Below are 22,559 nucleotides of genomic sequence, written 5' to 3' on the forward strand. Positions count from 1 at the left end.
ACCTATACTTGCCCTCACATCTAATTGCATACAATGTGTAGGGATGACAACATCAAATGAGAAGTGTTCAAATAAAAGTTCAGAGCTTCGTCCAGTTCTTAAATGAAAAAAGGGGATTGACTTCCCAAGGTTCAAATAGTGCACATTCCAAAAGAGGGGTTGCCTTCCCCAAACTTTCAAGTCCTCCAATGTTAAAAAAAACACAATTTCTTGGGATGTTCAATGGCCCAAATTAGTACCCGGCAATGGGGGTGTGGCGGCCTCCCAGCCAATGGGGAAGCTCAGAATGCGGGCATTACCAAACGGTAATCCCGCTGCCCTGACGCTCGTCAGGGCTGGCGACTGCCATCTCCCCTCGCCAGGGAATCAGGTAAGTCTTTCCCTCCCCCATCCACAGAATTCTCTCCCTGCCCTCCCAACCCCACTTACCTTCTTTTCTGTCCATTTCAGAAGTGGACGCGCTGGGAACACTTCTGTCTCCAGCGTGTCCGCTCCTGATCTGCAACAGGCCAGCTTGGACAGGAAGAAGGGACTACATGTAGTCCCTTCTCTCCTTTCCATGGGGGCCATTTTGTTTGTTTACTTTTTTACACCCATTTTCAATAGCCACCATGGAAAGGGAAAATGGACTTTGTTTTCCCTTCCCTTGTGGACATTCTTTCATTTTTTTTTCTGTTCCAAAACGCCAGAGCGTTACAGAACAGACAAAAATGCTTTTCATACCCCAGTCTTACAGGCCGGGGTACTAATAGCAATAAGCCCCTCACAGGGGGGGCATTACCACTTCAGGTAATGCCCTAGGGCCTTCGTTAAGGCCCTCACTTCACTCAGGCCTGTAACTATGGGCCCCAGGGCATTACCTGAAGTGGTAATTCACCAATTTATAAAGTCATATTCATCAATATCAGTTCACACAGGTTTTCTTTCATTCAGTCACAAAGTGGCTTTTCCTAAGGTGGGTGTCCTCGGTCTAGGTGCAGTTGTCAGACCACACGGTCCACCCATTACAGGTCACGCAACCGACACACCTTACATGGATCTGTTTCATAGGTATCTTGCCACAGTTTTAGCTTCACACCAAGTGCCCTTGATGCTTTATCATCACTTGGTTTGTCATCATTCACTTGTTTAATAGCTTTAACTTGCGAGACCAACATAGCCTTCCCAGTACACTCTCCTGCTAGGAAACTCAGTTATTGTTATAGTTATTTTGCACAAGCCATCATATCCTTTCCAGTACTCTCTCCTGCTGGGAAACCAATTCTCTGTTTTAGGTATCTTAATCAAAACATCTGGCACCCTTTTACCAGGTTACTCTTGCATACAGGCTTTAGTACTGTTCTAATTCTTGTACGCAACTACTCTTGGCTCTTGGCAATGCTTGCACTTTTGCACAACTATTCTTGGCTCTTGGCAATGCTTGCTTATTCAACGTTTGGGAATGCTTGCTTATTTGACTCTTGGCAATTGCTTTTACGGCTTCTCATCATGTCAATTACTTTTTCATATTGGTTTCTTTGCCTTCAATTCAGGTATTCAGAATTAAGGGCCTAATTCACAGAAGCGTTTTATAATGGCAAAACCCCATTAAAAAATGCTCTGTGAATTAGGCCCTAAATGACATTTGACCTAAACCGCCCATCCATCGTGTCCAGGGCCCTCTTTTCACCCAGGTGAACTCCCCTGCCTTCTCACTGTCTGTTTTCCACTTTCTGTGGCTTTCCGGAGACCCATCTCTGCTCATGGTCTGTTCGCATTGGTTCCCTCTGGCATACAGCGTCTTCCACGGCTTCCTTGCTTCCCCTCTGCTTACTTCAGAGCTCCGGTAAACTGCAGTCAGCGGTCCTGCACCTGTGCCTGTTCAGGAGCCTCTCCGACGCTCTCGGTACCTTCTCTCCTTGCCGCACTGCTTTTTCAGCTCTGTCTCAGACTGCAAACAAGCCTCTCTCGCTCACTGCACTGAATCCTGCTTTGTATAGCTCACAGCATCTTGGGAAGGCGCCTTCTTGCTGCCACGACTTCCGCCCTGGAACTCTATTTCACGGTCTTCTCTGTGCTTCTTTCCATGCCTCTCTTCAAACCTCTCTGCTGAGCCTGTTTTAAATCTCCCGGCTCCATGATAATGAATCCAACAACTAGGCCGCTTGTGTTTCTTCTTCCAGTCTGTCTTCTGTGTTAATGGTGGCCTCCTCATCTCAGCACCTAGGTCGTGTTTGTGTGAATAAGAATTCAAAAAGAGAGGATGTATGGCTCTGGTGTGTCTCTTCCTCATCCCAGTACCTGACTGGTGTTTACTCGGAGATGATTTATGTAAAAGATAGGCAAGGCACTGGGAATAACCTACAAAGGCCTGGGGGATACTAGACTCATTAGAAAAGGGAAATGGGGGATGCTGTGTTCAACCCAAGGGTACAAATGTACAATACAAATGTCCAATAAATAAAAGGGCGCCTCATCCCGACTCCCCAAGTCTTCTCCACCCAGGTGATCCTCACCCATATTTCCACCCCCAGGGTGAGGATCTGATAGCGACAGCCTTTCCCTGGCCACCCAGGAGGAGGATAACTGGGGAAAGAAGTGAGGAGACCCTCAGATTCCTCAAACCCTATAACTCCAAAATTCCTGATGGCTTGCTGTCACTTCAAAAATACCTCTCATTGCAAGACTCCAAAACCTCTTCTCGAAAAACAATCCAAACAGAACACCATCTATGCTTCGTGTATACATAACACTCTTTTAACACCTCGTGTCTATAATGTTTTTAATTCAAGCAAAGATCCAAAACAGCTCGGCTTTAAAAGATCTAAAGTTCATGTGGACTTCATCTCCCACAAAGCCTCAAGTACTGAGACGAGGAAGGAGTCAATGTGGATTGAAGGAAATCCGAAGCCAAACACACAGACTAGTTGTCATAATGAAAATCTGCTGCAAGGGACATTTAAATCTGGGTAATACCTCCCATTGACAGGTGGAGGTGATAGCTGAAGAGCAGGCGTAGCAGGAAGCAGGACTGGAGGCAGACGCCAGCGCACAGTAATGGACCGTGCTAGGAGAGACAGGCTCTTACAAGCAACTGCTTGCAAGCCTAATTTACCAGAGAAGCAGAAGCACAGCAGGTGCTGTGAAAGGAACCTCTGCACCACCGGCAATGGCAGCGAGGTTGCTGGGGACGCAGTCTACTGGGAAAGCAGCAGTTATGCCGGCCGGAGAACGCAAAGCCGGCGAGGGAACCAACAAGGGTCTGCCGAGCAGGGGAAGCCTTCCCGGAGTGAAAAACACCTCTGCAACAGTGTATGATGGGTCGGAAGCACCAGCAAACACTAGTGAATTTGCCCATAGGAGTTTGGGAGCCCGGGGAATACAGACAGATATATGGACAATCAAAACCCTGTTTTGAATATCGACAAGTACATCTGAAAGACAAGATTTACAGAAGTACTCATATAAGAGAAGTCAATATGGGGAACGTTGGAGTAAATATTATCACCAGCAGATGAACAGTAATGAAGAAGTTGAAAGGCAATATATGCACTATTCTCTGTATATAAGATGTCAATTTGGGGAAAATTGGAACAAGCATTGCCACAATCAAATAACTACCAGTGAAGAAGTTTCCATATATGAGATGTCACCATGGGGAAAGTTAGAACAAGTAGTATCTAAAGTCAAGGCAGTATAAACAGTGAAGGAGTACAACTGTATTATACAGAAAGAGAACATTGTGGAAAGTCCTGGTGAGAGACACACGTCAGGCAGTGAGCCTTTGGGAGAAAGATACCTGGCAGGAGAGTATACTGGGGGATCTGCAAAACCCAGAGGGGGATTCCTGGCAGGAGAGTATACCATGGGATCTGTAAAACCCAGAGGAGAATTCCAGGCAGTGGAGTATACCAGGGGATCTGCAAAACCCAGTGGTGGATCCTGGCAGGGGATATACCAGGGGATCTGCAAAACCCAGAGGGGAATTCCAGGCAGTGGAGTATACAATGGGAACTGCAACACCCAGAGGGGGAATTCTGGCAGGGGGTTATAGCAGGGGATCTGCAAAACCCAGAAGGGGATTCCTGGCAGGGGAGTATCCCAGAGGACCTGCAAAACCCAGAGTGGGATTCCTGGCAGCACAATATATCCCAGGTAACCAATACAAAAAGGAAAAGACATTTTTGAAAGATATCTGGCAGGGAGGTATACCGGGGATCTGCAAACCCCATAGGGGGATTCCCGGCAGGGGAGTATACCAGGGGATCTGTATCATAAGAAGCTATTGTGGAAAAGATACACTTTTCGATATTCTTCCAGAAGACATTGTTGACATCCTGAAGAAAGTGTTGTGTGAAAGAGACATTTCCGCCACTCTTAAGGAATCATTGGTTGAAAAGAACACTTTTGCCGTACTGCCTGAATCGATCCAGGGGAAGGGAAACACCTCCGGGATTCAAGAATTGTTACATTTTCACCGTTTTGTTTTTACACACTTTTTGCTGAATCAAACAGAGACACTTAGCTTACACCTTTGATTGTTTTAGCGTGATGGTCAGATAAGTTTTGGCCACAAGGACAGTTTGCATCATTTTGACGACGAGACAAAAACTGATCTTTAGTTTATTTTTCTAGGAAGGGAAACCCTCTTTAGGGTAGGGATAGAAAGGCCTTTATCCAACCCCTTTCCTTTAATAAAGATGTCTGTTGAAACGTGTTGGCCTCTCATATCTGTCCCCTCACAGTACGCAGCCATTGACCCTTTGCGTTGCCCATTTACTTGGATCAGAATCGTCCAGAAAGGATGGAGGTTCCAGCAGACCCGGAGTGAGTCATCACTGCATTGTCTACCCATGCCATCGTCACTTCTCTCCGATGTCGTACACTTCGCTCGGCTGCTTGTTCTTGCTCATGTGTAATCCTACTTTTCTGTGAATGTATGGCTCTTTCTTGAAACCTCGCTTGCCATGGTTGTCCATCCTCATTTGAGGGAAGAATCTTTTGGACCATTCTCCTTCGGGACAGCACAGTAGGGGCGCGATTGAGCTAGCTTTCCAGATAAGCTGCTTACTACACACCGAACCTCAGATTCTGTTATAACATCAGCACGTATATCTGTCTACTTTTATGGCCATGTGATCTTTGGTACTGACTTTGGTGACAAGGAATGAAGAGACTGACCAAATGGTGCCATAGTAGTTGCTATAGGCTTCTATGAAATGATAATCCACACCCATCTGTCCCTAACTCCGAGGGGGTTTCCCCACCTAAACTAAAGAAACTTGGGTGCTTGTCAAAAGTCTGTGTGAGTCAAAACAAAAAGGCACCATCCCAGTCACAAAGGCTCCTACTCTATCCCTGTCCCCATAACAGAATACCATGAAGTCTAGCTTCTGCTCATTATGCAGGATAATGGCTCCCTTCTTCTGGATGTGAAGCGTCCAAACGCCTCTTAGGTTGTTCAAATAAAAAGTTCCACAAAACATCTGGGTTCTCCGTAACCTAACAGAAAATAAGCAGTTGCATAAAGTTCTTGTGGGGCCAGGAGAATGACTTCCCCAAAGTCTTTCGTAGTTCTTAGTAAGGTGTGTGGTTCCTTTAGGAGGTTTTCACAATCTTTAGGTTTTGTATAATTCTTGATCCGACCCCACTGGGACGATGAAGCTGTTCCTGGAGTCCCTCTCAACTCTCCAGTGCCACACCTTTGTCGAACTGGCCTGGGAACTCTATCACAAAATGGTTTACAGTCTCATAACTTCCCGACCCCCTCCCGCACTTGTTTGTGTTCCCTTTTCCTTCTCCCGGGAAACTCTTCACTGGTGTCGCCAGGGGTAGCAGGTTTCGCTCTTCTTCAACTTCTTTTTGTAGCCCTCCATATCTCGCCTCCCTCCACCTCGAATTAGTGTGGACCATCTCGGCATAGCTGTCACACCCCTTCTTCTCGCAGTGACTGGTTACGCCTCCGCCACAGTCTCTCGCTCTCTCCTGACAATCACCTATGCATTTTTTCTGTAGGCTTTGGTAGGCGGTCTGTGCACCTGAGGAGCACAATCCTTAAATCCCACCTCAAGTCATTAACTTTCATACAATAATAAGTACATTGCTATCAACGGAGAGTCTATGAAGGGAAGCCGTAGTGGCTTTCAAGTACCGTTTCTTGATTCTGTTTAGTCTGTCTTCTGTTTCCTTTTCTGCATTGGTTTTAATGTAATCCAGGAATATTCCTGCAACATCTGTGACGTCCCATCAGCCTGTGCCATATGCAGACAATGAGTGGGATTAGGAGCTCGTGCATGGGTGTGACGGCATCATCCACGTAGGGCCAATCAGGGCTACTCTTGAGCTCCACGCCCTGTGGGCTGCAAACAAGCCAGATTTCCAACGCATGAATATTCATGATAGATGCGCAATTTGCAACAAACGGATCCAAACGGGGAATAGTTGACGTGTTCAGTGGTTATCTTAAAACCCTGGCAGGTTTGTAAGCTGTGGGTCCAGAAGGCTGTGTCACTGTCTTAGAAGTACACGCAAGGGTGGTGTACTGGGTAGTCAGTCTTTTTACTGCATATTTTTCATCGCAGTATTCCCCCACCCTTATTTTACACATTGCATAGTTGCCAACATGGCCCATTCCAATCTGTAGGTGCGTATCCAGTCCTGGTTTTTTCTTTGCATTCTGGGAGTCTGAGTTTTATAACAGGAAAAGATGAACTACAATTCCCAGAATAAAAAGAAAAAACCAGGACTGACTAAGCACCTACAGATTGGAATGGGTCATGTTGGCAACGATGAAATGTTTGTTTGCCCGTAATATGCAGGGTAGATAAAGCAATTTGAGACAGGGGTCGACATCGTGCTGCGGCACGGGTGGGAGTAGAATGGGGGTGGTGCCCTTTAAATTTTGTGGCAAAAAAATATACAAATTTGGCAGTAAATAAATCTGGAGTGAAAAATTGCACAGAAAAAACACATCGAACCGCGGTCTGTATTGTTCAAAGGGTCATACGTTAGGTAGGTTCATCCCGGTGAGGGTAATTACGCGCAACACTAGACAGACTTTTTTTTCATGAACAGTTCTGCATTAAAACGATCAAAACCACATTTAAGGAAAGCAATTGAAATGTTGGAGCCATAACGGTATAGAATACTTAGGCAACAGAAATAAAGTGCAGTAGGGTTGTTAATGGCATCTTAAGGTCTATCGAGAGAACCCCGTCGCCATCGCAAAGCACACTTAAGTAAACTCAAGCAGGAGAAAATGTTATGCTTTGTTTTAATCCGTCCTGTCCAGTACATAATGAAATGCACCTGTGTGTTTACTTCTCCAGGGCTCTGACTCTGAGTGGCTCTGTCCTGCTATTCCTCTTATTTCCGGAATAATTGGTGACAAGCGCGAGGAGAGCGTGAGAACAAACCTCCGGGAGTTAGCCAGCCATTATCCAGACTTGAAGTAAGTACTGAATTATCCACAGTCTGTCGTAAATGGCTACATTTCATCCCAGGAAAGCACGCCACGACAAACGTACACCCTCGATTCGAGAAGGCCATGCAGCTTTGCTTTTTTCCTCTTTGAATTCTGGGATGTGTAGTTTTTCTTTCCTATTTGAAATGTCAAGAAAAGTGCAAGTCCCAGAAATCCATGCAAGCCCAGGACTGGATGGCCTTCTCACGCATGGCCACAGGAAACTTGAGAGCTCTGGATTTGTGGATGCACGTAGAAAAATGATTTACAAAGCGTTTTTCAATGGGATTGCGCCATTGTAAAAGGCTTTTAATCAGGCCCTCTGGGTTTTGCTGCAACCGACCGTGCACGGTAAAAACCACACCGAGTAGGCTTTGCACGTGGTTTGTCACCTCTGCATACACAGCCCGATTCACACAGAAAAACATGAAAATATACCGGGGAGGTCGACATAGGCCGACGTGATGTGGAAAGGGAAGCAGCGGGGATTGACTGCTATAATGTCCAGATACCCATTTTCTGTCCTATTTTAGGTTGCGATTAATATTCCAGAGTTTCAAGTCAACGTGTTCATAGCTAGAAGGCCGTATGGACCACTTAGGCGATGATGACCTTCGGGGTGCCGAGGAATCTGGGCGCCCCATCTCCCTACATTCCGAAAGCACTCTGAGCTATAGTTCACTTTTTATTTCAGTGATTGGAGTACCTTCACAGTGAGAACTGTTTCAGCGCTTTAGAAAATAAAAGTAAACAGACTTCCTCTTTCCACTTCCTGTAGCCAGATTTCAATTTTTACAAATTAAATCCCAACTTGGTCTTCTGTGCTGTTCTCAGATTTTAAAACCAGAAGACAGGATCATTCTATCGATCGTCGTCACTGCTTCCGAGGGGGGAGCCCCTTCCCATGAGCCCTGGGAGTGGTACTCAGTGGGTGGATCACATGGCAGGGGAAACCCCCGTTGGGACCAGTGATGACCATTTCAGGAGAACGTGGTATTCTCACCAATCACATGATCCTAGACCCCCTTCCCACAGTTACCCCACTTCTTCACCTCATTCCTCTTCACTCCTACCCTCATACCCGAGGTACGAGGTAGATCCCTAGTGAGTTACCATACCAGCACTCACTTAGAGTACTGAAACAAGGACGATTGCTAGTGAGTTACCACACGAGAACCTTCACTTAGTACGGAGATTAGGAGGAAGTGCCGAGCAATACCAAATAACTATCGGAAACCACTTTTGCCAGTCTAGTGATTTGTGATCATTGTTTGGAAGAAACAAGGTAAAAACTGAAGAAGGACATGACAGATCATCAAGCCCTCCACGGAGGATCTGCAAGAGACATAAAAAAAGACATGCAGGAGGGTGCTGACCGGGACGCGATGAAGAAGGTGAAAGAGTCAGAGGCCGGTCCGGGATGTGAGGACCGCAGGCGGACTAAGCCTCCAGACGCCCCAGAGAACCAGGAAGCGTGAGAGTCTGAGACCATGCTGTCCTGGAAGGAAAGAAGACTGCAGAGCCACCGTAGAGCAAGGGAAGCTCCAGGAAGGTACTGGAGCCCTGCGAATGAGCCCAGCTACCTCAAGGGAGCCGACAACCACACAAACCACACCACAAGGTATGCGGGTAGCTGAGAAGGCATTGAAGATTCAAGGAGGTTGTGGCACGAATCGGAATACTGGGAAAGGAAGGTCTGGGACCCTAATGCAGTGGGAGAAAAACAAAGATGTACATGGAGTTCTACTAAGGCTTGGCAGGAGAGTGAACCAAGCCCACAGAAAGGAACACTGAGGTTGGAATTGCGAGTCTTGGACTCGCACCAAATAAAGAGAACTGGAACTTGATGGACAGTTCATACAGTTCTTGGCAGGTTAGTGAACCAAGCCTGTATGACCCTGACAAGTTCATCCAGGCTACTCTTCTTTCGTCACAGTACCTGGTGAGAGGGAACCAGATCTGCCATCAGGGTGAGAGACCCACTACAGCTTGGGAAGCAACCAGGCCCTCCCTCTTCAACGGAGTATCTGGCGAGAGGGAACCAGGTCTGCCCACCAGTGCTAGGGACCCACTCCAGCTTGGGGAGTGCATCCAGGCTGGTCTTCTTCAGTGCAGTACCTGGCGAGAGGGAACCAGGTCTGCCCACAAGTGCTAGGGACCCACTCCAGCTTGGGGAGTGCATCCAGGCTGTTCTTCTTCAGTGCAGTATATGGCAAGAGGGAGCCAGAGCTGCCAACCAGGGTCGGAGACCCCAATGAGCTACGTTGTAAGCTGAGGAAGGCTCGGGGAAGGGAGACATTCCACCCAAAGCACGTTTGAAACTCTTACCAAGACAAGAACTGCCTTTTGTCCAGGGGAAGGGAGTCATTCCTCTGGACCTAGAAGACCTCTCCTTCGATTTCGTTAGCTTAGTGTGTAAGGGACAAAGTTAGGATTTTGACACTGGACATTGGGATTTTTGCTTTAGACAGTTTAACTCCAGTTGAGGCCGGGAAACCCCTCCTAGAGTTGGGCCGAGATAGGGTTTCCTTTTCTTTTTTATCTTTGAATAACATTTTATAGCAAACACTATGACCCCTCCGTGCCAGAGTCGTCCTTCTGCACCCTTACACTATGGATTTCCATTGTTTGCCAAGGAAGTCGTTTACTCAAACGTTTAAGCAAAGACGTATTTTGACCATCACAAACATAAACTCGCTTCCTAATTTTGAGCCATGTAATTTTATGCCACCTGGTACCCAAAAGCTAACAGACGCTTTTGATTCATTCCAAAAGTCTGCTTCCTTTTCAGACGCAGTGTACCCAGTACCATGACATTCTAAACGGCATTACTTCTAAGGCCTGCGGATTGGAGCCACTTGGTTGAGGCCGGGAGCCTGGACGATGGGGGACGTCACCTGCTAAGGGAACGCCGACCCCATCGTAGGTATGTGGGGAACTCTGCATCAATCCCACCATTGATGGGGCCGATGATCACCACCTAGAGACCGACTCTTTCAAAACGTGGTGGCTCGGGTGCTGGTGATGCATGGAGGACGACTGCGATAGCGTCATCCGGTCTTGGCGAGAGAAAAAGAATGTGAGAGCGGAAAAACCGGACACTGGTCAAGAAGACATGGACAAGCTGTGTCACTGGAAGCCTCTTTTCCCTACTCTGCAAGCTCTAATAGCGTTCAAGCACTTGCAGCAAGGCTCTAATGCGTAACAGAGGACTTTCACCCTTGTTAGTGTCGCTTGCCTTCAGCTCGGGTCCACTGTCTTAGGGGGTGGTCCCCTACCACACAATAGAGGCCTCTGGTGCAGTATATGGGGTATACATTCCAAATTCTCTACCGAGCTGCCTGTAGGTTTGGACCTAAGAGCACGTGAAACTGCATTGGCTAAAACTCACTAGTGTTTATAATCTACGGCGCAGAAACACCACAACACTGCCCTGGAGTATTTGGGTGACCAATGGCCACTAAAACCACAGCCAACAAAATTCTGATTAATCACAGAAAAAGCAAATGGGTGTTTCAGGGTCACCTCGAGCAAAGTTAGTCACTCGATTGCGTGAGATGCAGATGTCCACGTCCTTAGCGTTCCCGAAACAGTGGTAAGGACGCGGAGGTCCACGCCATTGCGCCAAACACTGAGTGGGCCCACACTGCAGCAGGAATTGCTCCCGCATCTAAGAGGTCAATCTCACAGAAGCTATAGGGCCGGATTGACTGAAATGCTTGCAATGGGGGGGGGGGCACCAGTGTAAAACGCTTTTCTAAATCAGGCCTAGAGGAAAGGGATCCAATATATGTGCCTTTAAAGTTTATTCGTTAAAATGCAACACATCCCCCCCTGCCCTTTAACACCTTACCACACCCCCTCCTGTTGGGGATTGCTGGATTTGATATGTGTAACCTGATGCAGACCACACCGAGTTTCCTCTAGGAAATAGCCCCCCGATGCTTGTATTCCCTAGCCACACACATGCGCCCCAATGCGGGACTTGCAATGCAATCTCAGGGTATTGCCAGCTCTGGAAAAGATCCGGGGCTAGGCTAATGTTGAGACTGTCGGGACTCTGGGCAAGCTAGCCTTTTGGTCGTAGCCCCTGAGCTTCTATCCTGGGCTACAACCAAAAGACCCGGGGCTATAGCCCCTAGCAACGCCTCTGAGCACAGTAGAGGGCCTTTCCCGAGGTCAGATAGGGACTGGAGTCCTGCTCTTCTCTCATCCTTTTGCTGGCGTTTGGGTACCTGAGGCCCTCCTATAGCCCCAGAAGAGTAAGTAAGAGAAAGTGAAACAGCCCCGTTTCCTCCCCAAACCGCTCCATAGTCCTAGATCCTTCAAAATGGCCGCTGTGCCTGCCCGGCCGTGCTCTCTACTCTCCATTGACTTCAATGACTCTATCTAAAAACATGAATAGAGCGTGTGTTTTCATGTGTGCATGCTGCCTACCACTGTTACCTACCTCCCAGCAATGGTTCACTTTTTCATCACCCTGAAATTAAAATGGTCGCTTTTGTTTCTTCTGTTTTGCAGTGCAGAACATGTGGGCGCAATCCTCTATCTGCAGGGGAGTGGCAGGAAAAGGAAAAGGGCAGTGATGCGCTACTTTGCGGAACTCGGGCAGGAATCACCCGGGCAGCGGCATGCAGAGCGGGTGATCTTTGCAGAACCTGGCACCGGTCCACAAGTGTGGTGTTTCACGATTTTTCAGTAAAACGAAGTACATTCGATGGCCAAGCTGCTTTCCAGAGAGCTGCGCCTGGCGGTGTGGCGGTGAGCTCCATTGGACCACAGAGGACTTTAGCGTCATACTGTACACATTTTCTCTACTGTTTCCCAGGAAAGAAAAATACAAACAAAAGTAAACATTTTAACAAATGTAGAAATGGAAACGAATGTGAGAATGGAAACTGATAGAAAAATTGAAAATTATAGTAAATTGAAACAAAGGTCAACGTAGAAACAAATAGAAAAATTGAAACAAATGTAAAACTGGAAACTAAGAAAAAAAATTGAAACGTATAGAAAATGGAAACAAATGTACAAATGGGAATGAATGAAAAAATGGAAGCAAATGGAAAAAATTGAAGGTTCGTACTAGAAAATCAAAAAGAACGTGATAGATGTTTAACCACTTAACTGGCAGTAAAAATGATACTAAGGGGATTCCCAATGCAGCTGGCACGAGCAATCTCGTCCTTGGCACTTAATTAAAACCTTGATATAGGAAACGTTTGTGGGTAAGTTAAAATAGCGTGATCCATGTGTTAGTTATGAAGCTCAATGGGCATCTGTAGGCACTTGCACCTCCCGGCCGCCATCCAAGAATGAGTACTTTGTGGAAATATTGCTGATTAGATGATTTCGATTTGCCTTGGCCCTAGGTCCAACGCGCACCACGTGTGCGTTAACCTAATAAGCTAGATACTAAAATTCTGCACTGAAAACGTAACACAGCAATATGGCCGTAGAAAAATGAAGCTGGTTTCTCATTCTGCAAAGCAAGTAAGGACGAGTGGAATCGACTCTGAGAAGGCCTGATGAAGGCGCGTTGGCTGCAAACGTTTGCTCATCCACAAATGCATGTTTTTGAACTAGAACAAGTGTCTAAGCCTGAGTCTGTGTTCAGTCCTGTTTTTGTGTCTTGCTCTGTCACCTTAAATGATCTCTTACTCCAAGTCTAAGCATATGTTTTGCTCTGGCATTCTACTTGGGTTTTATAAAAAGCCTGTTTTCTGTATAACAATGTTACGCTAATTGTTACGTTATGTTAAAAATTGTTAAACCGTTCACTGTTGCCACCTGCGTGGTCTCTTGGCGCTCTGGCAGATCTGTAATGTAAGGAGGGAGCGGGTAAGTTAGTGGTACTGAGCAGGAAAAAAGAGCCAGAGAGCTGCGATGGGCTGTTAGCAGCTTCAGTTCGGTGACACCGTTGACTGAGCGTAGGTGTATTTTTCGGTTGGTAGCCGCCATTGATCATTTGAGTAACTAAATCCACAGAGCCCCATAATATGAGAACCCTACCGGGGTGCAGAGGGCTAGCGCACATATCCAGCTAGACGAGGAAGGGTCTTGGTGGTTTCCTTCCAGATGAGATTGCGATTGTTTAACCCTTTCGGTGCTGGAACGATTTGAAGTTGTCTGTCCACAGGTAGTTGGGAATGAGGAGGGCAAACGGCCTCCCACCAGGGCTGGCCCTAGGAATTGTGGGGACAAGTGGGGCAAATTAATTGCGTGGCCCTTTGATTTGCACAGGAGGACATCACAGAAAGTGACATCACTCCAACGTGACCTCGGAAGGATGAAACTTGAGGGGATTGAAGCCTTGGCCAGCAATTTAAACATAGATCTCAGCAGTAGGTGCATTAACCAACAAGCTATCATTGCTGCATGCATATTGATTTATGGTACACTGAGTATAAAGTTACTGTCTTGTCGAATTGCTGGCCCTTTACCCCAACACGCACACACGTAGACCCTTGCAGTTTTTATGATAGATTCTGTGTTATACAAGATTCAATAACATAGCTTAACAGGCCATGTCAAAAAGTATCACTCATTCTCCTGTGGGGCAGTGCTCTGGATGGCCCATGCCACTTTGGTGAATGGCAGCAAAATCAGAAAAGTTAATAATGGCTTTGCTGAGGCCAGTTCTCTACACTACAGGGGATTACATTATTTGCCCAGGGTCACCCACTGTGGTTGAACAGTGAAGCTGGGATTTTAACACACTTTACAGTTCAGGCACTTGAACACATGCCTTCTGAACTCCACGTGTTCCAAATATTTACATTTTGGATTTCAAGACGTACAATAAGGCTGTCTTATAGAGCAGCGCCATCTGGCTTCCCATGGCTATGGGTAGGACATCGACCCAGTCCTGTTTATGCTCGGAATGCTGTCTTTTACCTAAATGTCAAATGGGTAAGAAAAAACTGCAAGTCCCAGAATCCAAAGGGAAAAACAGGACTTGATGACCTCACCAGTGGCCACAGGAAACTTGAGAAATCTAATAGTTCACTTGCAAAACACTCATCTCAAAAGAAGGCCGTACAATATGTAGGTTCTTAGAGAAACATGTTCAGCCAAACGAATATTGTTTCAGCTTCATAATCCACATGCTGACTGGAAAACTACAAGTCCCAGAATGCAAAATACTACAAGCCTGAAAAATCGTGTTTTTATAACGCTACTTTAATCACTTTGAGAATTACAGAAACAAGTTCAGTTAAGTCTATTAAGTTGTCAGGTAATGCAGAGCAGTGCCTTTTTTGTATGTCATGACTTGCGTTTAAAGGGGAGCTTTCTCTCCTTTTGCATATGTTTGGGTTTTGGCACCCCTATTGGCTAGGTAATAATCTGCAGGGGGTCTTTCAGATGGAAAGGTTGCACCCATTATTGGCAAAGGCCTAAACATATGCAAAGGAAAAGAGCACTCCGAACCGGAGACTCCGGGGCTGGAGATTATCAGAGGCTGGTCCTCTTTCCTCTGGGGATGAAGAGGGTCAGCTTCTGCGCGGGGCCCGATGCGCACAAGGCCAAGTGCAGCCGCGCGTCGTGCACTTGCCTAGCGCCGACCCTGCCTCCCGCTACCCATTTAGGATTTATATTTTGTCCAACGGGTAGTGAAGTGTCTGGTTTTCACATCCCTCCATGAACTCGCCCTCCCATCTCTCTTCTCTCCTCTCATTTTACACTACCTCCCGCTCTCTCTGCTCAGCTGACCTCTTCTTACTCACTGTACCCCCTGCCCCATGTGCCTCCTCACGCTTCCGTTCCTTTCAGCTCTTGGCTGCCCTACATTGGAACTCCTTACCTCTTTCTATCCGCTCTATCCCCGCCTACTCATCCTTCCGCACCTCTTTGAAAGCCCTTCTTCTCCACTCCCCCCTGACTTCCTTCCCTACCTTCTCTCCTCTCCTGCTCCCTTGTTCCCTCCCTTCCCCTTCGTCTCGCACCCACTTGATCTCAAATAAGTTCTTGTAACCATCCTTACCTGCCTCCTCCCCCTTTCCCTTCTCTTTTCCCTCTCCCCCTCCACCCAAGTAAACTTTTCTACATATTGTCTCACTGGTTTGTTTCATGATTGTAAATATGCTTCTTTCATTATTGTACCTTGTTGTTATACTGTAAAGTGCTTTGGATTAAAGCACTTTATAAACCTAATAAACATAAACATAAGTGGAACGAGGACTGTAATGGCACATGCTTTCAGAATCCATTTTATTTCCCTGAACCAGGACATGCAGTGTTTTGGGGGATATGCTGCTGAAGTTAAGGGGGCCTTTTAATTCCGCAATGTCAGTGGTGTGGCGTAATGTTTAATATGATACGTTGTCAGGCTACTGTGATGGGCACAGTTCTGTTAACATCATGTTATGCTGTGTTCAATGGTATCATAAAGCGCCACATGCTACGTCAGGGTGCGCCAAGGCACTCGGACTAACATCAAACTGACCAGCAAGTGATTAAACTTTGTTAATGCAAACGACGACTGACTAGAAGACGGGTGTATCAACCTGCGGCTCTCCAGACCTTTTGAACTACAACTCCCATGATATCTTAGCATTGACTATGCTGGCTAGGGCTGTTGGGAGTTGTAGCCCCAAACACCTGGAGAGTCATTGGTTGCAGACCCCTGGACTAGAAGAATGCTGGGGACTTCATGAACCATAGTTGAGGTGGCCCCTTTCTAGCATAGCTCCATAGGAGGGTCAAGTTGGTGCCTAATAGTCAGCCATTTTAAGCAGGTGTAGCTGGATCAGTTAATCCTATTGGCAAAAAGACACAGAATTCAATGGAATCTTTTAATGATGTGTCCTGTGTTTATCATTGCACTTATTTCTGTATGTATCGTGTGATGCAAACCGAAAATAAAAACTAAAAGAAGAGCTGAACGGACAATGACCTGTGAACGCAGAGGCTGTTACAAATGGCGCCCGAGATTGCAAATTAATGTATTAGACCAAGACCACCCAAAGAGTTAGGAGGCACTTCTGTGCAGGGAGTAGCAGGGCCGGCTGCCAGCCTCATGCCACAGAACAGCCTGGCCTCAGCAGCAGTGATTAGAGGCAGCCCATAGGCTGCTAATAGTCTGCAGAATGCGTTCTGCTTTATCATACGAGAGTCAGCACGGGCTCTGCTAGAGGACCATTAGGCTACCTGGTGCTCATGTTCTAACACCAGCCTTCACGCAACTGGAAGGTCCTTCCTTGGACTGCCTACCACCTGGTCTCATGACAGATCCTAGCCTACTACAGTTTGGCTTACAGGGTGCAAGCTCCCTGTCTCTACTCTAAACTAGTATAAATGAAAAACCAGCCAGCGGAATGAATTGACGATACTCAAACAGGCCGCTAAAAGGCCACCAAAACGGGGGCGGACCCCAAGGGTCACAACACAGATCAATCCACTAAGAACGAAACAATCGTTAAAAATACTGTATTTAGAATTTGTACTCGTTAAAATAAGTATTAAATCATCTGAAGTTCTGTACAAAAAAATATGCAAAGTGACAACATTAATGTATCAATTATAAAGTGCATCGTATAAATCACAGTAGACCTAGATGCTACTAGATTGATCCCAAAAAGGGGTTTCCCGTGCGAACGAAGAAAGTCACTCGGTAAGGGAAACCACAAACGCCTATTCAGGTCTGAAGGCAAAAGGGCCAAAAAATAAATCAACAAAGGGCAATCTGGTCACTAAAGGATCATGCAGCCCAACCACAATGGTTAGTTACAAACCATTCCCTTTTTGGGATCAATCTAGTAGCATCTAGGTCTACTGTGATTTATTTCTCTGACTTTTTCACTTACAGCCAACAGTGAAACTAGCACTCAGTCACTTTACACAATGCACTTTATGATTGATACATTAATATTGTCACTGTGCGTATTTTTTTACAGAATTTCAGATGATTTAATACTTATTTTAACGAGTACAAATTCTAAATAAATACAGTATTTTTAACGATTGTTTCGTTCTTAGTGGATTGATCTGTGTTGTGACCCTTGGGGGTCCTCCCCCGTTTTGGTGGCCTTTTAGTGGCCTGTTTGAGTATCTTCAATTCATTCCGCTGGCTGGTTTTTCATTTATATTGATCGCTGCTTCCCCTCTGCCAGCGAAGTAGGGGAAACCCACCTCTTTGTTTTGCTCTACTCTAAACTAGTGCAAAGTCCGGAGGATCCCCGCCCCCACCAGGGCCTCTCTTCCTCAACCAGGCGCCTTCCACCCATTCGCCTGGAGTCCGTCCCTGGACCTCATTTTCACTTCCCGCCACGCAGCAACTCCACGCTTGCGAGCACCTCACGGCGCCCACGGCTCTAGAGTGACCTGATTCTCATGGCCCTAGAAGGCTCCTATCGTCATAGCCGAAAAAAGTCTGCAGCATCACTGCCCACACTTCCCTGGGCTGACGACTATGCCTGCACTTATATTTCTTACATTATATTTTCACGTAACCCAAACACGAGGTCATATTCTAGCCTGGCACAGGAGACCCTTGATCTAAGTCTCCAATTCACTAAATCTGTGACTACTCTGGGTTCATTGCATTTGCTCTCACAACATTCTGAATGTTAAATGTCCCATCTAGATGTGTTCTCACAAGGGTTCAAATAATGCTTGCATGTAAATGATTTTTCACACATTTCAACTCGATAGGGTAGGACTACCCCCCTGTTAGTGTTATCATAGCCCTTTCAGTCCTCCCCAATCATGGGCAGCCCCTTTCTGTCCACTTATTATACCGTGGGCCTCATTACAAGTTTGCCAGTCCAGTATCAACGGTGCCAGTAAGCTACTGGCCCCGTAGTAACCAGACCGGCAAACTACGAGCCTGCGAGCGGGTGCCTTTCAGCCCGCCTTGTCTGATCTGGCGGGCAGAACGGCACCCGCTCGCAGAACTTGACGGATGCCCCAGCATCATTCATGAAGATGTGGGGCAGCAGTCCTCCCCATTCCCATTGAGTCCAATCGGACTCGAATGGGAAGTAATTGATATCGGCACCCGGCAATAGGGAATTACCGGGTCTGCCGGGGCTGTAATGCCCTGGTGAGTCCCCATTGTCTGGTGCCAGTAAAAATACGACCCTGGCGGCAGTTTGCCGCCAGGGTCGTAATGAGGCCCAGTGTGCCGCTATGTTTGCCTTCTAATCCCAGACGTTTCTCTGATGCACGTCTCCTTTGTTAAAGAAAGAGTGGGCTTCCTGGAGACATTGCACGGAGTGTGGGCTCGGGATTGCATCACTGACTCCTAACTGAATGCCACGTGATGCCTCTATAGTTGCCCATCCAAGACCAGTGAAATGTAGAGGAGCCCTTTTCATATATTGCTCGATGCCTCTTGCGACCTCTACTGGTGACCTGCATTTCTACCGTTTCCGACTCATGGATTTTTATTTTGAAATAAAATAATGAACGCAATATCTGCGCTCCAAGGATAAATTGATTATGATAGGTTATTTATAAAGCGCTTAATACCCAGAGGTTTCTAAGCGCGGAGCCGGGGATCGACCCTGTGTTGCTCCGCGTCTCTTGTTTCCAAGGCGAGCACGTTGCCCCTGAGCTATCCTCCCGAGACGATATATGTGTATATGTACATATCTATTAAATAGCTATATATTCATTTTAGTTTCCAGGCATATTTTATTTCATTTTAAATCCATCTTGCTGTGTTGGTAGATTTCAGGTGGCCTCTGGCGTAGAGAAATCAAGGTCCCATTGTTTCTGCTATATCTTATCTGGTTTGGAAACATATATTTCATGTTTGTATGTTGGCTTACATAGTGCAACCCTACCTAGGGAGCAACTGAGCGCACACAATGTTGGTTGAGAACTGTAACACAAGTGTACGTCGGAACGCACAGGGGACTGGAGGAGTGAAATGTGTATTTACTTATGCGTACTTGTAACCAAGGTGTATTTGCTTTCAATGCAAGAGGCAGTTTCTAGTGGAGGCCATTAGAAATAAATTTGAAGAATCAAGCATTCCGCCTGCTGCATGGGGGGATCGTTAAGTACAACCCCCCCACACCCCACATACACACGTGTCAGTCGACCTCTGCCACGAAAGCATGCCATACAGCAGGGGACTGCAACCAGTAGCTGTCAAGATGTTTTGGACTACAATTCCCATGATTCCTCAGTACTATCTATGCTAACTTGGGTTTATGGCAGTTGTAGTCCAACTCATCGACAGGACGCAGACCCGCAAATGTCAATATATTCATGCACGGGGGGCGGGGGGGGCAGCGGCATATGCTTTGGGGGAGTGGTGAGGCATGGGCCCGCAATATGGCTGCACCGAAGACAAACTATTCATCTGATAATGGGGCCACACTTGGAAGGAATGCTGCTGAGATTGGGGTCTATCACAGCACAGGCTCACCTGAGAAAATCACGTTCCCTCCCTCCAGAGAAACATCCTCCCCCCCCCCCCTAACCTTTCCAGTCATCATTTCTGGACTTGGGGTCCAATATCCCAACATACTCAGAATGTCCTAAATTCCTCATCTGACACTAAACCTTCATCTTCTTCATTCCACCCTGTGTGTAAACTTAAAATGGTATCTCCCATCGCATGGCGATGGGGGCCGCCGAACGATGCCGGTTGAGCTCTTGGATTCAGGCCTCATGCCTTTTCTCCCTAAATGTTTGCAACCATACATTTGGTTCTGTCAGGCAACACACTCGGACCCTTCCTCAAACACATTGTGGTTGTTCCCTTTTAAAAGGAAAACTCCCTGACCAGTCTCTAATCTACCATACACATGCAAGGTTCTGGGGCAAGATGGAACTCTGAGGTACTTCAGCACGTCTTTCAAGGTCACCTGCTTGCTGATTGGCTAGTCTGGTCTCTAATCTACCATACACATGCAAGGTTCTGGGGCAGGATGGAACTCTGAGTTACCACAACACATCTTTCAAGTTAACCTGCTTGCTGATTGGCTATCATCAGCTGAGACTCCTTCCATGGTCACGTAGCAGAATCCCAAGAAGACACAAGGTGCACCCAGTTCAAGCTTCTTATAACTGTTGTGCTTTGACAGCAATCTAGGGCTCATCCACCTGGAAGGTGAAACTACCCACGAAATTCATCGCGCCTCAGCCAATTGATTTCCAAAGAAGGAACACGTGAGTGGCTCTGAATGCCAAGTAGCTCAGATCTCTCATGAGCCCTGTCTATTATGCATGACCACAATGCATTGCTTCGTGGTGCTGACCCAGAGGTGAGCTTCAAGGGATGGCTACTAGGGGGTGGTGCGGCAGATGTGGCTTGCTAACGGACATGGGCTATTCTACTCCTGCTTTGCGTTTAGAGGGATAGTTCCTGGCATTTTCTTAAACCAAAACAAAATGGTGATGGCTGGAAGGTTTTGAATTAATCATAACCACGGGCACAGCTTTGGGCAACCCTCCAGACCATCGTTTTTCAGCCTGCCAAGCCATTACTGAAGGAGAAAACCATATACAAATCAGGCTTGGTCCATCACTTTTGAGCTTACAGCTTGTCTCACTATGTGAGAGACGGTATGCCCAGACGTGGGTCCCTTGCTCGCTGCGCCATAGGGAATCAAGCTGCACCTCACTGAGGAGGCCCAACAAGGCCGAAACATGTCTGGGGTTGCTTTTGTTTCCGTGCAGAGGGCACCTGGCCTAGCAGGTCGGGCAGGGCTGCTCCCATTGGTGGCAGTACCTGACTGATTTGCATATGGCTGGACCCCTTTTGCAATGGCGCAAAACTGTGGTGTGGAAGGTTGCCCAGAACAATGCCAGTGGTTCAGATTCATTCAAAACCTTCATCCCATCACTTTTGTGGTCACAGTTTGTCTCTCCATGTGAGAGAGGGTATGCCCAGACGTGGGTCCCTTGCTCGCTGCGCCATAGGGAACCAAGCTGCACCTCACTGAGGAGGCCCAACAAGGCCGAAACATGTCTGGGGTTGCTAGTGTTTCCGTGCAGAGGGGACGTGGCTTAGCAGTTCAGGCTGGGCTGCTACCATTGGTGGCAGTACCTGACTGATTTGCAAATGGCTGGACCACTTTTGCAATGGTGCAGATGGGCTTAATAACGGTGGTGTGGAAGGTTGCCCAGAGCAATGCCAGTGGTACAGATACATTCAAAACCTTCCACCCTTCAGTTTGTGGTCACAGTTTGTCTCACTATATGAGAGATGGTATGCCCAGACATGGGTCTCTTGCTCGCTGCGCAATAGGGAACCAAGCTGCACCTCACTGAGGAGGCCCAACAAGGCCGAAACATGTCTGGGGTTGCTTGTGTTTCCGTGCAGAGGGGACCTGGCCTAGCAGTGCGGGCTGGGCTGTTACCATTGGTGGCGGCAGCTGACTGATCTGCACATGGCTGGACCCCTTTTGCAATGGCGCAGGCGGGCTAATAAACGGTGGTGTGGAGGTTGCCCAGAGCAATGCCAGTGGTTCAGATTCATTCAAAACCTTCCACCCATCACTTTTGTGCTTACATTTTCTTAAACCAACCATAAAAGTGACAGTGTTTGGTAAACACGGCCCAATACTCTGATCACCATGATGTGAGACTGCACAGCACTGGCGATGTTATTGAGAGGGTAACGTGTATGTTGTCTGTACACCAAACCTAACATGACCTTTTTCCTTTCGCAGCGAAAAAATAAGGGTCAACTGAGTCAGGCTTGCACACATGTTGTCAAGACTGTTCTTGAAGACTGTTGAGTGAAATGGCAATTCTGAGAGTGACGATCTTCCATAAAATAAAATAAAGAAATTGTGTATGTTGTCTGTGTTTTTGCGGCCTGTCTTCCAATGATAAAGCTGTGTATTAAATAGAACTGCCTTTGCGAGATAAGAAACATGATCTCGAATAGAACTACAAATGCAAGCCGTTGAGCTAGTTTGCATACCGCAATGCATTTTTGTGGCTGTGAACTGGGGTGAGATTAGAGCGATTGCAACACTAGTTGGTGGCATGGGTTTATTACTGAAATGGCCTCTTCTATATTTTTTTTTTAAAACATGGTTTTTGTCAGTGCTCCACCTTTGTGCTAACCCACTACATCTGACCCTAAAAGCATTGGTGTGGGCTGCAAGCACCCCCAGCTCCAGGGAGCCAGGTCCATGATGCAACTGTCTGC

General features: G+C 46.9%; 1 protein-coding gene across 1 annotated transcript in view; it reads left to right on the forward strand.

Moving 5' to 3' along the window:
* Positions 1-15,616, forward strand: part of EXOC3L4 (exocyst complex component 3 like 4) — a 336,215-nt gene extending 320,599 nt beyond the window's left edge. The window contains exons 11-12 of the mRNA XM_069638116.1: positions 7,308-7,429; positions 11,963-15,616. Coding sequence (XP_069494217.1) covers positions 7,308-7,429; positions 11,963-12,143 — 303 coding nt within the window. The 3' untranslated portion in view covers positions 12,144-15,616. The remainder of the gene's footprint in view (positions 1-7,307; positions 7,430-11,962) is intronic.
* Positions 15,617-22,559: the final 6,943 nt, after the last annotated feature.

Source organism: Ambystoma mexicanum, chromosome 14, assembly GCF_040938575.1.
Source record: "Ambystoma mexicanum isolate Mex_15411 chromosome 14, UKY_AmexF1_1, whole genome shotgun sequence".
In the NCBI taxonomy this organism is placed as follows: Eukaryota; Metazoa; Chordata; class Amphibia; order Caudata; family Ambystomatidae; genus Ambystoma; species Ambystoma mexicanum.